Here is a 15,453-nt window from a genome sequence, read left to right as displayed (position 1 = left end):
CTTCCTCTGTCTTTACAGCCGCTCCCCAACGCTCCCATTGCTACCTGAGCTCCGCCTCCTGTCATATCAGCAGCGGTGTTAGATTCTCATGTGAGTGAGAACCTAGCCATAAAGTCAAGGCGGAATACTCTGAGGTCACTACAAAACAGAGACAAAGTGCACAATAGATGTACTGCGCTTGAATGATCCCCAAAGCTGCCCCTGTCTATGGAAAAATTGTCTTCTATGAAACAGCTCACTGTTGCCAAAAAGGATGGGGACCACTCTCTTAGGGCACTGCCTGACACACACTGAGCTCCCAGTAAATATATAATTATATTATTACTATTACTGTTCTTATTACCGATGCTGTTACAGGACTCACTCTGCTTTCTCCTCAATATAATTGAAGGAAACCAGACCCTGCTGGTGTGATAACCACCAGCTCATACTTCAGGAGAAAATGACGGTTGATGTAAGAGGCTCATGATTGAAATTCTAACAAGATGACAACTCCCAGCAGGGGCAGATAAGATCCTCAGAGGCACCCCACAGGACGGCCACCCAGCATGCTCCTTTAGTATTTTTATTTTTCAGTTAATTTTTTTTTGTCTTGGAATATTTTAAAAGTACAGAAAAGTTGCAAAGATAGCACAGAGAGTGCTTATAAATTCTTTTTTTTAAATCTTTTTTGTTATTTATTTACTTATTTATTTTTGTATACTCTTCATGCAGCTTGCCATAAAGTCAGTATCTTACCTAATCATGACATACTTGTCAAAACTAAGAAATTGAGACTGGTGTGATACCCTCCATGAAACTCCAGACTTGATTCAGATTTCACCAGCTTCCCCAGCAGTGGTGTTACAGGAATCAATTCTAGCACACCACATTGTATTTGTCTTTTAGTCTTTCTCATAGCCACCTATGAGCTTCTAAAGTACATCCTTATTTTTTTCTGAGCACACAGATACCATGTGTTTATTTGGAAAGCACTGGGACGTGATCAAAATGTACAAAAAAGTGAATACTGACACATGATCCTATTGACAGTCTATGGGCATTCAATCTGACTTCCTCTGCTCCATCTTACTTTGTTTTCTAAAAATTAAATCACAATATATTGTATGCATCTTTCTATATCTGTGCATTTTTTAATAGGTGGGTTGTATTTTAGGATGTAGATATATAAACATTCATATATAATACATAAAATAATTTAACCAGTTCCTTGTTGATAGACATTCTGGGTTGCCCACTTATTCCCTTTGTAGAAACCATGTTGTATTGGACTTTGTAGCACACTTCACACTTGCCAGAAGGTTTTCCTAGGATAAGCTCTAGAAGCAGCATGCACTGCTTTAAAGAGCTTGGCCAGGGATCCCCCTAGATCCCCCTCGGAACTAGGGCAAGGACAAAATGCTCTAACTCCTTCCTTCCCCTCCCCTTTCTCCTTCCCAGATACTTTCATGGTGGAAGATGCGGTGGAAGCCATTGGTTTTGGAAAATTTCAGTGGAAGCTGTCTGTTCTCACCGGCTTGGCTTGGGCAAGTATCTCTGGGGACGATGACGTCATCTTCAGTCTCCAAGGAATACCATGCTGCTCATCTAGGTTTCCATGCTCTACAAGGGAGGACACGGTTCCCACCTCTTAGAGTCTTTGCTTGAATCGACAAAGTTTGAGTGACCCTGGGTGATAAGTCTGAGCCTAGGGGGAGTTGGGTGTGGCTGACAATTGCCCTCAAGGAGGAGTTGAAGCTTCCGGTTAATGAAGTGGTTCTCAACCCTTTGAGGCTCAGGGCTACTCTAAGATTCTAATGTCATCTGTGGGACTCACCCTAGAAGAATATGCACAGATCAAAACGTGCCTTCTCTTTCAAGGGGCTCGTGATTCCTTATTAAACTTGCCAGATCTACCTATAGCAAATGATGTATCTAGATCATTGTTGTTGTTCAGTTGCTAAGTCGCGTCCGACTCTGCAACCCCATAGACTGCAGCCCACCAAGGTGCCTCTGTCCATGGGATTCTCCAGGCAAGAACACTGGAGTGGGTTGCCGTGCCCTCCTCCAGGGGATCTTCCTGACCCAGGGATTGAACCTGAGTCTCTTACATCTCCTACGTTGGCAGCTGGATTCCTTACCACTAGTGCCACCTGGGAATCCCCACTATCTATCTTCCAGAGCTTTCTCAAATTCATATTCATTGAGTTGGTGATGCTATCTAACCATCTCATCCTCTGCCATTAATCTAGACCATTAATACAAGTGAAATGGATTTTTATGAATAGTGCAAAACTGAGATTCAACTACCTGTTTTTCCAAACAGTCATCAATTTCCCCACCTCATTTCCCCCACTAATTTGCATTTTATCATCCACCGCATGCCCAGGGCCACGTGGGTTTCCTTCTGGACTCTCATTTCTGTGCCTCCGCTCTGTCTGTGTAATCCTGTAAAGGTACCACAATGTTTCATCCCTGAGGCTCCATAGTGTGTTTTAATATATTAAAAGATCACACTGTTTAATGTTAATTATACTGACAATTCTCCATAAACAATGACCAAAGAGAAAATAGCTTTTAATTGAGCTACAAGAGAAAAAGATCACTGTCTCTCTACCTCTATAAAAATGTTTTTCTGATTTTCAAAATATGCTACTTTCCCACTCCGTTTGGGGAGTGTCCCTAAATTTTTTTTCAAACATGGGAAAACACACCCAAAGAATGTTAAATGTCTAGTCGCGAATTCCTGTGTGATACCACATTGTTTTAACTTTTGGAGCTTTCAGTGTGTTTTGATGGGTAATAGGGCACTCAGCAGAAGGTAGAAGAGGGAGTCTCTCTCTTTTTTCTTTTTTTAATTAATTGATTTATTTTATTTAAAAATTTTGGGGGGGGCCATTCTTTGAGGCACACAGAACTTCCCAGACTAGGGATTGAACCCAAGCCCCCTGCAGTGAAAGGGCAGAGTCTTAACCACTGGACCACCAGGAAAGTCCAAACTCGCTTGGGGCTGTGGACTTGTGACATTTTAAATTACCGTTTTAAATTTTCTGAGATCATAAGGCTCTAAGGTTTGAATTCTTCTCTCCTGCAGTAAGTTACCATGAGAATTTTTAGTGAGGGGACAGCCGTCCCCCTACCCGGGCAGCATCCTGGCCTCACGTGTTTGCTTGCTCCCTGCAGATGGCCGACGCCATGGAGATGATGATTCTGAGCATCCTTGCACCGCAGCTGCACTGCGAGTGGCGGCTGCCCAGCTGGCAGGTGGCGTTGCTGACCTCGGTAGGCAGCCCAGCGGCCCTCTCCTCTCATGCTCAGTTCTGGTCCCCTGTGGGGGGGTGTTCTGTAGGATGCCCCCACTTCCTCCTGCTGCTGCCAAGGGCTCAGCAGACAGGAATTAAACCCTCAATGGAATCACCAGGACCTCAGCGTCCCTTCTCCTTTCTCCATCTCATGTATCCTGGCAAGTCTGCAGCCAACTCTAACCATATCCGGGGGCCCCAGATATCCTGCTCAGTTGCGGGGAACTTGGAACCCACCTGATCAGATCAAGTAAACCTTATAAACCTCGCTCTTCCAAAAAGGAGACACCAGTTCCTTCCACATGAAGGTGACTTCAGGGTTGGAAACAGCATAGTACCTGTTCAGTCAACTGTAGGAACTGGTGCTCCCTGGAGCTAAGGCTTGGAGGAGCATGAAGCAGAACCCTTCATTCTTGTCTTGTGTTCTTCTTGAACTGGTATTTTCATTCAGTTTCTCCATATAATTTTATCTTAATGGAAGGTTATGAACGTGAAGGTTGCTCAGTCGTGTCTGACTCTTTGCAACCCCGTGGACTATACGGTCCAGGGCATTCTCTAGGCCAGAGTACTGGAGTGGGTAGGCTTTCCCTTCTCCAGGGGTTCTTCCCAACCCAGGGATCGAACCCAGGTGTCCCGCATTGCAGGTGGATTCTTTACCAGATGAGCTACAAAGGAAGCAATGTAAGGTTTTACTAGGCTTGAAAGTTTCATCAATCACCCTATTATAATTTTTGTGAGATTTTTCAATTATCGTTTTTAATTTTTTGAGACCATAAGGCTCCAAGATTTAAGATGTTTCTCCTGCAGTAAGTTAACCATGATAATTTTTAGTAGTAAACAACCGATTAAAACAAGATATAATTAATTTTGATAAATACTTGCTAAATGTAAGTCATTTTTATCAGGAACGCGCCTCTTGATGAGGAGTATGGAGTGTTTCTCAACTGTGTTCATATTCTTGAATTATTGTTGTTGTTCAGTCGCTAAATCATGTCTGACTCTTTGCAACCCCATGGACTGCAGCACGTCAGGCTCCTCTGTCCTCCACTATCTCCCAGAGTTTACTCAAACTCATGTCCATTGAGTTGGTGATGCCATCCAACCATCTCATCCTCTGTCGCCCCCTTCTCCTCCCGCCTTCAATCTTTCCCAGCATCAGGGTCTTTTCCAGTGAGTCAGCTGTCGAATCAGGTGGCCAAAGTATTGGAGCTTCAGCTTCAGAATCAGTCCTTCCAATGAGCATTCAGGGTTAATTTCCTGTAGGATTGACTGACTTGATCTCTTTGCTGTTCAAGGGACTCTCAAGAGTCTTCTCCAGTGCTACAATTTGAAAGCCTGTTGCCAAAATGAGACAGAGTTCAGCTGTAATGCTATTTCTATTTTTCATTTTTACTAGATAGATATGAATATGAAAGGTTTTGTTCACATATAAAAAGTTTTGCTGGAGGAACTGAAGGAGTTTTATAATAACTCAGTAAACTAATGCCGCTTGATTCTTTTCAGCAACTTCCAAGTTTTGTGCTGAAGAGCACACAGCAGTCATTAATGAAAAATTATTTTTAGTGAGCTAATTTGCTGACAGCTTGATTAGCCTCTCCTGCAATTTGGTTAAAAATAATAAAATGGAATTGGAATCAAGATGACTTGTGAATGGATTTGTATCTGTGTCATTGGTGTCCTTTTGGAGGCAGCCTAGAGGGTTTAACCTCAAAGCAATGGCTATGAAGAACATCAGGGGGCAGGGTATGAAGAAGCAGGGGAAGGGTGATTGAGAAGGGGACCCGGAAACTGGTGAGACCCCCTAACCTATTCTCGGGAAAGAGTTTCTATGGAAATTGAGGATGTGGAAATTAATTCCTTTAAAATTATCCAAATTTGCTCTCCCTTGGAACGCCTCTGTTTGGAGCCCACTGCTCTAGGATGTGCCTGGAGGAATTCTTTTGGGTTCAGCCCACACTAGGCAATGCTGTTCCTATCTCTGGGCCTGAATTAGTTGCCTTATCTGTAAAATGGGATAATAATGGCACCCATTTCGTGGAGCTCTTGGGAACATTTGGTAAGATGTATGTAAAAGGTTCCAATACTTTGGCCACCTCTTGTGAAGGGCTGACTCACTGGAAAGACCCTGATGCTGGGAAAGAGTGAAGGCAGGAGGAGAAGGGGATGACAGAGGAAGAGATGGTTGGATGGCATCATTGACTCAATGGCCATGAGTTTGATCAAACTCCAGGAAATGGTGAAGGACAGGGGAGCCTGGTGTGCTGCAGTCCATGGGGTCACAAAGAGTTGGACACAACTGAGCGACTGAACGAGAGCAACAAATGTCAAGAACATTTGGTGTGGTCCCTGACACTTGGTGAGTGCTCCAGAAAGGACAGAACAGTGAAGAAAGCTCTAGTCAGCCTGCTTGGGCTAAAGACCTGTCTTTACCCTCTCCTCCCTGGGATCAGAGCAGGTTTCCAAAACCCTTCTTTTTCTTTTTTAAAACTTTTTAGCCGTACCATGTGGCACATGGATCTTGAGTTCCCCAACCAGGAATGGAATCTGCACCTCCTGCATTGGAAGTGCGGAGTCTTAACTGCTAGACCTCCAGGGAAGTCCCCTTAAACTCTTCTAAGCCTCAAGCTACCTATCTATAAAATGGGTATGAGTAGTCATACCTCTTCAGCTCTGATCAAGGACTAACAAGGGAACCAGAATTTTGCCCAGCACGCAGTGAGCGCTCCAGGGGTGCTTTCTCTTGCTCATGGCTTCCAGCTCCCATCCTAACCTCCTGTCTCCTGTTTTCATATCCTCCAGATTTTATTCAGTACCTTGCAACCTTTAATATTTTCTTAGCCATAAGACATTTCTTGGGTTCTGTAAGAAACTGGAAAAATACTAGCTCTGCAGCCAGGCAGCCTGACTCCAGCCCAGGCTGCGCCACTAACACATGTGTGCCCCTGGCCGCATGACCTCACCTCTCTGAGGCTCCGTTTCCTCATGTTTGAAATGGGGATAATGGTAGCACCCACCCTGTAGGGTTGTTGTGAGACTTAAACAGTAACAGGAGACACATAGGCTAGTGTTTGCATCTTAACAAGATCTCAGGAATGCTTGCTTGCGAAGTTGCTTCAGTCATGTCTAACTCTTTGCCACCCTATGGACTGTAGCCCAAGCTCCCCTGTCCAGGCAAGAACATTGGAATGGGTTGCCATTTCCTTCTTCAGGGGACCTTTCCAACCCAGGGATCAAACCCATGTCTCCTGCTTTGGCAGGTGGGTTCTCTACCACTAGCGCTACCTGGGAAGCTATAAAGCTTGGTTCTTTCTTGTTACTAAGAGTGTGACCCCACAAGCTCACTTCGGTGTTCCCTTTCTCTGCGATGCTCCGTGTCAGTGTCTAACAGAAGCTGTCTTTGCCCCCACAGGTGGTCTTTGTCGGCATGATGTCCAGCTCTACCCTCTGGGGAAACATCTCAGACCAGTATGGCAGAAAAACAGTAAGGCAGCTTCCCCTAAGCTTGTGTTCTCTGGGTTATCTCCTTGACAACAGCAAAGCTTGTGCCAACAGAATTTTTTTTTTTTTTTGGTGGAAGTTTAATTCAGAGCTACATTGAAGGGCAAAGAAAGACATTGCTATGAAGTTGTGGACTCTTGAAAAAAAAAAATCACACCTCCTTAGGGGGCCGAAGCATGTGTGTTTCAGAACATAAAAGATGCTGGTAGTGGTGCTAGCCCCATCCCCTTGGTGCTTAACCCCTCTGTGCCTCAGTTTCCTCATCTGTAAATGGGAGAGTAATAGTCTTCCCCATAGGGCTCCTATGGGGAGTAAATGACCCTTGTACAGAAAGCCCCTGGTTCAGAGGAAATGTTTCCTCAATTCCCGTTACCTGTTATTCACCACGCTCGTGGTGCCGATAAATATGGCAAGACCAGTGCTAAGATGAAGGTGTATCTGGCTCCAGAGTTCACATCCTTCACCCTGACCTGGGTTGCTGAGAGACATCACCAAATAGGATGCCGGAATTTGGTGGATCAGTTGAACATTCATCTACTCTAAATAGATGAAGCCTGGGGGACTACCTGTAGGGGGTGCCTCCAGCTCTTCTGACCAGCTTGCTAAATCCCACACCCAACACAAAGCTGGTGTGACTGGAGACAGGGAGAGAAAGTGCCCCTAGATTATAGAGCCTTCTCCTCCCCAGCATGGAACTCTGGCCCAATATCAGGAAGGATGGATGCAGCTCTAATTATAAAGCTTCCCCAGAACTCCTCTAGGACTAGAGGGTGAACCAGACAGCTGGCGAGCCTTGGCAAGCTCGAAGAAGCTCCTCCTAGCTCCTTGATCTGCCTCGGCCCAGCTGAGAGGTTTCTGTGAGAGCCTCTGCTGCATGACTTTGCAGGAGACTCAGTGGGCCACTTCTTTCTAAGTCGACTTTTTTTTTCTGCACTGAGGAGAAGTGGGATCTTTTAGTTCTCCAACCAGGGATCGAACCTGGGTCCTCTGCATTGGAAGCACAGAGTCTTAACCACTGGACCACCAGGGAATTCCCTCAATGGGCCACTTTGATCCCTACAGAAGTTTCTACAGCCTGGGGACGTGTGGCAGTCATGGAAAGGAAGGGCGACCATGGGTGTGTAGCTTCGTGGGTATGGAAACACATGCATCTGAGTTTACATCATAGAGACCCCTGTCGAACGAGGTAACTTTGGGCAAGCTGCTCTCCCTCTCTAAGCCTCAGTTTTCCCATCTGCAAAATAGGATTGACAATAGCAGGAACTCACAGGAACACTGGGAGGATTAAATAAGAATATGTATATAATACATTTAGAACAGTATTTACTGATGAATAGTTAGCCTGTGATCGGTGGTAACTACTATTGATTGGGACTCAAGAAAAATTTAGAATGGGATCAGGTCATCATCTAGTTCAAAGGCTCTAGGACCATGTTAGCTTTAAGGAATAAAAAGGGGTGGCTGGCAGGCACCGGGCCTCTCATTTCAATGTTCTGAACACGCTTGGGTTTCCTTGCCCTGTGAATATTTTCGCTATACTTGAGCATGATCGGAGAGTACCAGGGGCTTGGGTCAGGCAACCCTGCAGGTGACTGAGCGGTGCTCCTGGCAATGAGATCAGTGTACTTCTCTGGAGCTGGGGTTGCAGGCCTGGCATGCAAGTGACAGCTAGATATTCAGCTTCTTAGAGCGGGAGCTTGAAACCTTTCCAGGCTATGGGTTCCAAACAGGTTGGCCGTGAGCCAAAGGTGGCCCCCAGATGTGTTTAATTTACCCCATGCAGTGCTTAATGGGATTTTTGAATCAGTTGCCTCTGTTTCAAAATGGCCATATTTTGCATAAAAATGAAAAGAGTTGTGGATTTTTGGAAAGCTGGGTAATCTGGTGGCTTAGGACCCACATTCTGTGACGGTAGCTTTTGGCTGGAGCTGAGGCTGGCAGGGCAGGACAAGTTCCCTTTCATTCACCCAGGTCCACCTGCATCAGGCCTATATGTTCTCTACCGGGGGTAATGGGGAGCCATCGAAGGTCCTGGAGGAGGGGAGTATCTCATTCCAAGTACAGCTTTAGAGGTTGGAAGTCTTAGCTCCAGTATTGACTCTGCTGATCCTGGACAAATCACTCATCTCCTCTGGCCCTCAATGTGCTGTTTCTAAAGTGGACATGAAAATAACAACCTCTTTCCACAGTGCATGGTTAGGACCCAGCATCACGATGAGGCAGTGATTTCAAAATGCAAACGAAAGTTCCATGAAGTCAGAGCCTCTGGCTGTCCTGTGGCCTGCTGTGACGCAGGATACAACCAAGTATTTAGCAGCCAGTAGGCCATCAATATGTGCAGAGTGAAAGGATGAATGCCAGGCCCACAAGAGGTACTCAGTCCATGCACAGTGAACCAACGAGTGAACGAATGAATGATACATTTCAGTACCTCTAGTGCGGCACGCACAGCAGGTGTTCAGTACCTGTGTATTGAATGAATGAATAGTATGTGATCAGTATCCCTAAGGGTCTGGCGTACTGCAGGCATTCAATACCTGCTTATTGTGAAGTGAATGAGCAAATTAGTGAGTGCCTAATGTCTACGCGTTCCATCTCCAGAGCCGGGCATACAGAGGCTGCTGAATAAATAGGGAAGGAAGGAGGGAAGGAAAGGGGGGAAGGGTAGCAATCTAGAAGGCAGAACAGATGTTAGGCAGAGCGACCAGTGCAGTTAATGAGAACCCAGAGGACATTTCCGCAGAGGCCCTGAGCAGCGCTTGGATGGGGCTTGCTGGCAGCACTCACGCCTTTGCAATGCCATGACGGCCCCTCCAAATGGCTGCTGAGTCCTTGTTCTCTGGGCACCTGGAAAGCGCTGGCATCAGCGGGCAAATGCAGGGCCAGCTGCACTCTGCTGTGACCTGACAGGACCAGTCGGCCTGCTTGTCTTTGCTGCCTGGCATGAGGGCATCCGGTGACCTCACCAGGGCAGCACGGCTGCCAGGCAGCCCGGGAGAGAAATATAGCTCCCATGTGTCAGTCTGGGCGCCCTTCTCTCTCCCCACTCTTCTCCTGCTTTGTTTTCCTTCTGTTCTTTTATTTTCTCTGCCGCTGAAAGTGAAAGTCGCTCAGTCGTGTCCGACTCTTTGCAACCCCATGGATATACAGTCCATGGAATTCTCCAGGCCAGAATACTGGAGTGGGTAGCCTTTCCCTTCTCCAAGGGATCTTCCCAAACCAGGGATCGAACCCAGGTCTCTCGCATTGCAGGGGGATTCTTTACCAGCTGAGCCACCAGGGAAGCCCAAGAATACTGGAGTAGGTAGCCTATCCCTTCTTCACCAGTGGATCCTAACCACCCAGGAGTTGAACCAGGGTCTCCTGCAATGCAGGTGGATTCTTTACCAGCTGAGCTACAAGGGAAGCCCATAATTTGGGTTCTCTGTTGCCTGGAAAATCCCATGGATGGAGGAGCCTGGTGGGCTGCAGTCCATGGGGTTGTGGAGAGTCGGACATGACTGAGCGACTTCACTTTCACTTTTCACTTTCATGCATTGGAGAAGGAAATGGCAACCCACTCCAGTGTTCTTGCCTGGAGAATCCCAGGGACAGGGGAGCCTGGTGGGCTGCCGTCTTTGGCATCGCACAGAGTCGGGCACAACTGAAGTGACTTAGCAGCAGCAGCAGCAGCCACTAATGATGTCTCATTTCTGATTCAAGGCTTCTCAGGTTCCAAGGAAGAAGATCCCTAATGAAGGGACATATGTATACCTATGGCTGATTCATGTTGATGTTTGGCAGAAACCAAAAGAATGATGTAAAGCAATTATTCTTCAATTAAAAAAAAAAAGATAGTCCCTAGTAAGTTAGGTCAAATCGGAAGAAAGGAACTAAGCCTGTGGCAGGTACCTGTATCCTTGTTGTTGTTATTTAGTTGTGTAGCCCTGGGTTTAGAAAGGGGAGCCGAAACGTTGCTTTTTTATTTATTATTATTTATTGCAATAGATCCAGATCTCCCTAGACTTTAATCATTCCTGCCCCACGTATTCTCTTATGTACTTAATATCTTTCTTTATATCAATATTAAAAAAATCCTTAGATGCATGTTTTTTGAAAAGGAAACTTGATTTAGAGTCTTAAATGGGAAATCAATAGCAATTGCCCTAAGTAAGAAATACCTGCAAAAATAAATACAAGGAAAACAATGTTATAAAATTCTAGCTGGTATGGTTGCCTCATTGCTCCCTCTGTTAAAGAATAAGATTAGCAGATGTTTGAAAAGATGTTAAAGATGGTTACCCGGGTGGAAGGATGGTGGGGGGAAGCGGTAAGGGATACTTAGAGAGTTTGGGATGGACATGTACACACTTCTGTATTTTAAATAGATAACCAACAAAGTCCTACTGTGTAGCAAAAGGAACTCTGCTGGATGTTATGTGGCAGAGTGGATGGGAGGGGGGTTTGGGGGAGAAAGGACAAATGTCTATGTGTGACTGAGTCCCCTTGCTGTCCACCTGAAACTCTCACAGCCTTGTAAATCAGCTAGACTCCAATATAAAATAAAATTTTTTAAGTGGTGTTAAGATAGACCAGCATCCCACGGACACTTCCTTTTAAGCATAATCAGAAGAGTGAGGATTAAAATGAAAAGTTAATCACACTCTTGCAAAGTGGTGCAAAGTCATTTAAAACATTCTCTCTACAACCTAAAATCATTTTCCAAAAGACTGAGATCATGTATGGTAGACTTCCAAATTCCCTCTCTAGTCTCTTTTAATTCATTTTCATTTTAAAGCTAAAATTAGAATATCTCACACTTTCTCCCTGAAGCAAGGGTTGAGGGGTAGGGGTATGCAGAGAAGGCAGTGGACAGAGGGTGAATTCAATCCTGCAGATCTAGGAAGGGTGCTGCAAAGGGCAGTGTTGGGGTTCTTTAATGGACTGGGCCCTGGCAGTCCGGAGTCGATGGTAAGAAAGTGAAACAGGCTGATATTCCCTGGTTTTCTTAGAGAACCAATAAAGCCCTTGACACAGGGCTTGCATCGCTGACGAAGGCACAGGGCGCCTTCTCAAGGGGGTCTTGGAAGCCCGGGCAGGAGAGTGAGCACAATGGGTTTCTACGCTCCAGAGAATTAGCCAGAGAGAGAGAGAAAGAAAGAAAAACAGAAAGACATGGGGACCCAAGCTCTGATGGAGCAAAGGTGCTTTAATAATCTTTCTCTGAGTACATATAGGCTGTTGTACAAGAAATTTCTTTCGACAATGATAAAGATCAGAAAACCAAACATACAGCAACCGTTACCGAGGGAACAGGGGGTTAATAATGGTCACAAGACCTGGAGACAATCCATATCTCAAGAAAGGGGATCGAGACTAAGCAGTTTTGTCGTAAAGAGAATGTTTACTAAAGGAGATTCAAGCCTGTCTCACATAATGAGCTCAGTTCCTGGGAGCAGCTTGCTGCTCCACTTGATAAGAAACAAAGGACTTATGAGAAACAGCACGTAGCAATCCTCCTGTTAAACACTCCCTGACAGGGTAGTCCGCCCAGACCTCATGTGGCAGGTCTAATATTCATGGTACATTTGCATTCTACTCCAGAACACTTTTGGTGTTGGTTGTGTTATAAAAAATGCCATTTTCAATCACATTTGCCCTTAATTTTTTTCTCCATCTCTAAGCGTAATTAACACTCCAGGAATATATGCCAGGTTTCTCCTGCAATTTTGTGTTCCTAGGAGAAGGAAATGGCACCCTACTCCAGTACTCTTGCCTGAAAAATCCCATGGACGGAGGAGCCTGGTAGGCTGCAGTCCATGGGGTCACAAAGAGTCGGACACGACTGAGCAACTTCGCTTTCACTTTTCACTTTCCTGCATTGGAGAAGGAAATGGCAACCCACTCCACTGTACTTGCCTGGAGAATCCCAGGGACGGCGGAGCCTGGTGGGCTGCTGTCTATGGGGTTGCACAGAGTCAGACATGACTGAAGCGACTTAGCAGCAGGTGATTCTCAACCCCATAAAATACAACATCTTTTTTTTTTTTCCCAGCCATGTGGTGTGGCTTGTGGGATCTTAGCTTCAAGATCAGGGATCGAAAACCCAGGCCACAGCAGAGAAAGCACCAGGTCCTAACTGCTGAATTGCCAGGGAATTCCCTACAATGTCTCCTTTATTTAAAAAAAAAATTATAAAATTTTTGTAGTGCCCCCAATAATCCAGAAATAATTTCCGAGATAAAGTAGCCTAGTCATGTATACAGTTTTTTCCATTTAATTAATTGTTTTGGCTGTGCTGGCTCTTTGTCGCTACACGGGCTTTTCTCTAGTTGCAGCAGGCAGGGGCTGCTCTCCAGCTGGAGTGCACAGGCTTCTTGTGGCAGTGGCCTCTCTTGTTGCAGAGCGCGGGCCCTAGAGTGTTCGGCCTTCGGTAATTGTGGCTGTGGGCTCAGTGGTTGTGGCTCCCAGGCTCTAGCACGCAGGCTCAATAGTTGTGGTGCCCGGAATTAATTGCTCCCTGGCACGTGGGATCTTCCTGGACTGGGCATCAAACCTGTGCCTCCTGCATTGGCAGGTGGATTCTTTACCATTGAGCCCTCAGGGAATTCCCACTTACACAGCTTTTAAAAGGAAGTCAGTTATAATATCTTAACTAGGCCACAAGGGAGGACATTTTTTAAAGAAGTAATTAATAAATTTCCTTTCAATATGCAAATAGTCACATACTACTCTGCCTAGATCCTGAAAGGATCGCCCCAATTATAAATAAGTTTGGATTTAATGAAATCTCGATGCTTTTTCTTTGTATATCTGACATTTCAAAATAAGATTCAGATCTATTCATAGATACACATAGTCCCATGAAGGCAGACGGACGCTGTATTCACACTCGGTCACTCAAATATCACACATGGCTTTTCCACTGGCAACACGGGTTTCCGAACAGATAATTCTGTAAAATTCCAGATAAAACAAAGTGTATCTTACTTTGATTGATCTAGAAGTTGCTTTCCTGAAAAATTTCCCGCAGGGATTCTTTTGGAGGGTGTGACCCGCCTTCCCAAATCCTGTTTATATGTAAATCAGAAAGGTCTAGGTGGAGAGAGTCATAACAGTTAGCAGCTGCATGGTTCAATATCTGGTGGGAAGTTCGATTCAAGCTTGTGTGAGGTGAGTCTTCATGTCTCATGTGCTGTGTGGGACATCTAGCATCTCTGGGACCTGTCTATTAAAAAAAAATCTTGGCTGCACCACACAGCATGTGAGATCTTAGTTCTCCGACCAGAAATTGAACCCCGTACCTCCTAAAGTGGAAGTACAGAGTCTTAACTGCTGGCCCACCAGGAAAGTCCCTGGGACCTGTCTCTTAACTGCCAATCACTGGGACTGCTAAGAACACCCCACAGTTTTCCCACACTCCCCCTCAGAGTTGGCACCACCACCCAGAGAACACCTAGTATCCCTTTGGCTGTGTGGATTACCCTTTACCGCCACCCTATGGTGACCTTGAACATGTGCAGGGGCGTGTGACCTGGAGATGCTGAGAAGCCCTGTGATTGGGTGTCTTCCTTCTCCGCAGGGACTGAAGATCAGCGTGCTCTGGACCCTGTACTATGGAATCCTCAGTGCGTTTGCGCCCGTGTACAGCTGGATCCTGGTGCTCCGGGGCCTGGTGGGCTTCGGGATCGGAGGGGTCCCGCAGTCGTAAGTAAAGACCCAGCTCTGGCCAACCAGCCAGGCAGCCAGGCAGCGATGTTCATGGGCTCGGAAGGATGCAAAGATGGTACATACACTGGGGCTGCTGCTACCCAGGGACTCTGATGGAGCCAGAGGAGAGTGTCACTGTCGGTACTGTAATGATTAACAGCAGCAAAAGCAACACGACAGCTGGAGAGACAGAGAGGTGAAATGATCATCAAAACGGTAGATCTGGCATTGACGGGACATTTCTCTTGGACATGGTGCAGCAGCCTCAGAAGATGTGCAGGGGCATTGAATTAGAGCAATCCCCATTTTACAGCTGAGAAAACTGAGGCTCAGCAGGTGAAATCATTTGCCCTAGTCACACAGGGTGCAGTTGGAACTAAGACCTGGAAACTGTCCGCCTGCAACATCCATGCTTTTAACTACCCTGCCTGCTCCCTTTTACCGGTTTCTAACTTGACCACAAGGCAAGAAGTCAAAGTGAAAGGGGAAGTCGCTCAATCGTGTCCAACTCTTTGCGACCCCTTGGACTATACAGTCCATGGCATTCTCCAGGCCAGAGTACTGGAGTGGGTAGTCTTTCGCTTCTCCAGGAGATCTTCCCAACCCAGGGACTGCACCCATGTCTTCCATATTGCAGGCAGATTCTTTACCGGCTGAGCTACAAGGGAAGCCCAAGAATACTGGCGTGGGTAGCCAATCCCTTCCCCAGGGGATCTTCCTGACCCAGGAATCGAACCGGGGTCTCCTGCATTGCAGGCAGATTCTTTACCAACCGAACTATCAGGGAAGGGGGTGGGGCTAACTATTTTGTAAGTTATGTGTTATTTTGTTTTTACTGTTATTAAGATACTGAGAGTAGTCAGGATTGTAGGAAGACGTCACTGTGTCCTGGGAGACTGGGGAATTCTGAAGCAGAGATTGGCAGCTTGTGGCAGCTGGACCGAATCTGAACTGCCAACTGGATCTCTAAATAAAGTTTTATTGG

General features: G+C 46.0%; 1 protein-coding gene and 1 non-coding gene across 2 annotated transcripts in view; one reads left to right on the top strand and one right to left on the bottom strand.

Annotated features, from left to right (window-relative positions):
* SVOP (SV2 related protein) overlaps positions 1–15,453 on the top strand; it is a 68,138-nt gene that overhangs the window by 21,092 nt on the left and 31,593 nt on the right. Inside the window, exons 3-6 of the mRNA XM_005691591.3 lie at positions 1,441–1,526; positions 3,163–3,261; positions 6,691–6,762; positions 14,341–14,465. Of these exons, the coding sequence (XP_005691648.1) occupies positions 1,441–1,526; positions 3,163–3,261; positions 6,691–6,762; positions 14,341–14,465 (382 nt within the window). The remainder of the gene's footprint in view (positions 1–1,440; positions 1,527–3,162; positions 3,262–6,690; positions 6,763–14,340; positions 14,466–15,453) is intronic.
* TRNAG-UCC lies at positions 7,737–7,809 on the bottom strand. Its single transcript has one exon. It is a non-coding gene; the product is annotated as a tRNA-Gly (tRNA).

This window comes from Capra hircus, chromosome 17 (genome assembly GCF_001704415.2).
Source record: "Capra hircus breed San Clemente chromosome 17, ASM170441v1, whole genome shotgun sequence".
Classification (NCBI taxonomy): domain Eukaryota; kingdom Metazoa; phylum Chordata; class Mammalia; order Artiodactyla; family Bovidae; genus Capra; species Capra hircus.
The sequence above is the reverse complement of the archived record's forward strand: the minus strand, read 5'-3'. Positions and strand labels throughout refer to the sequence as shown.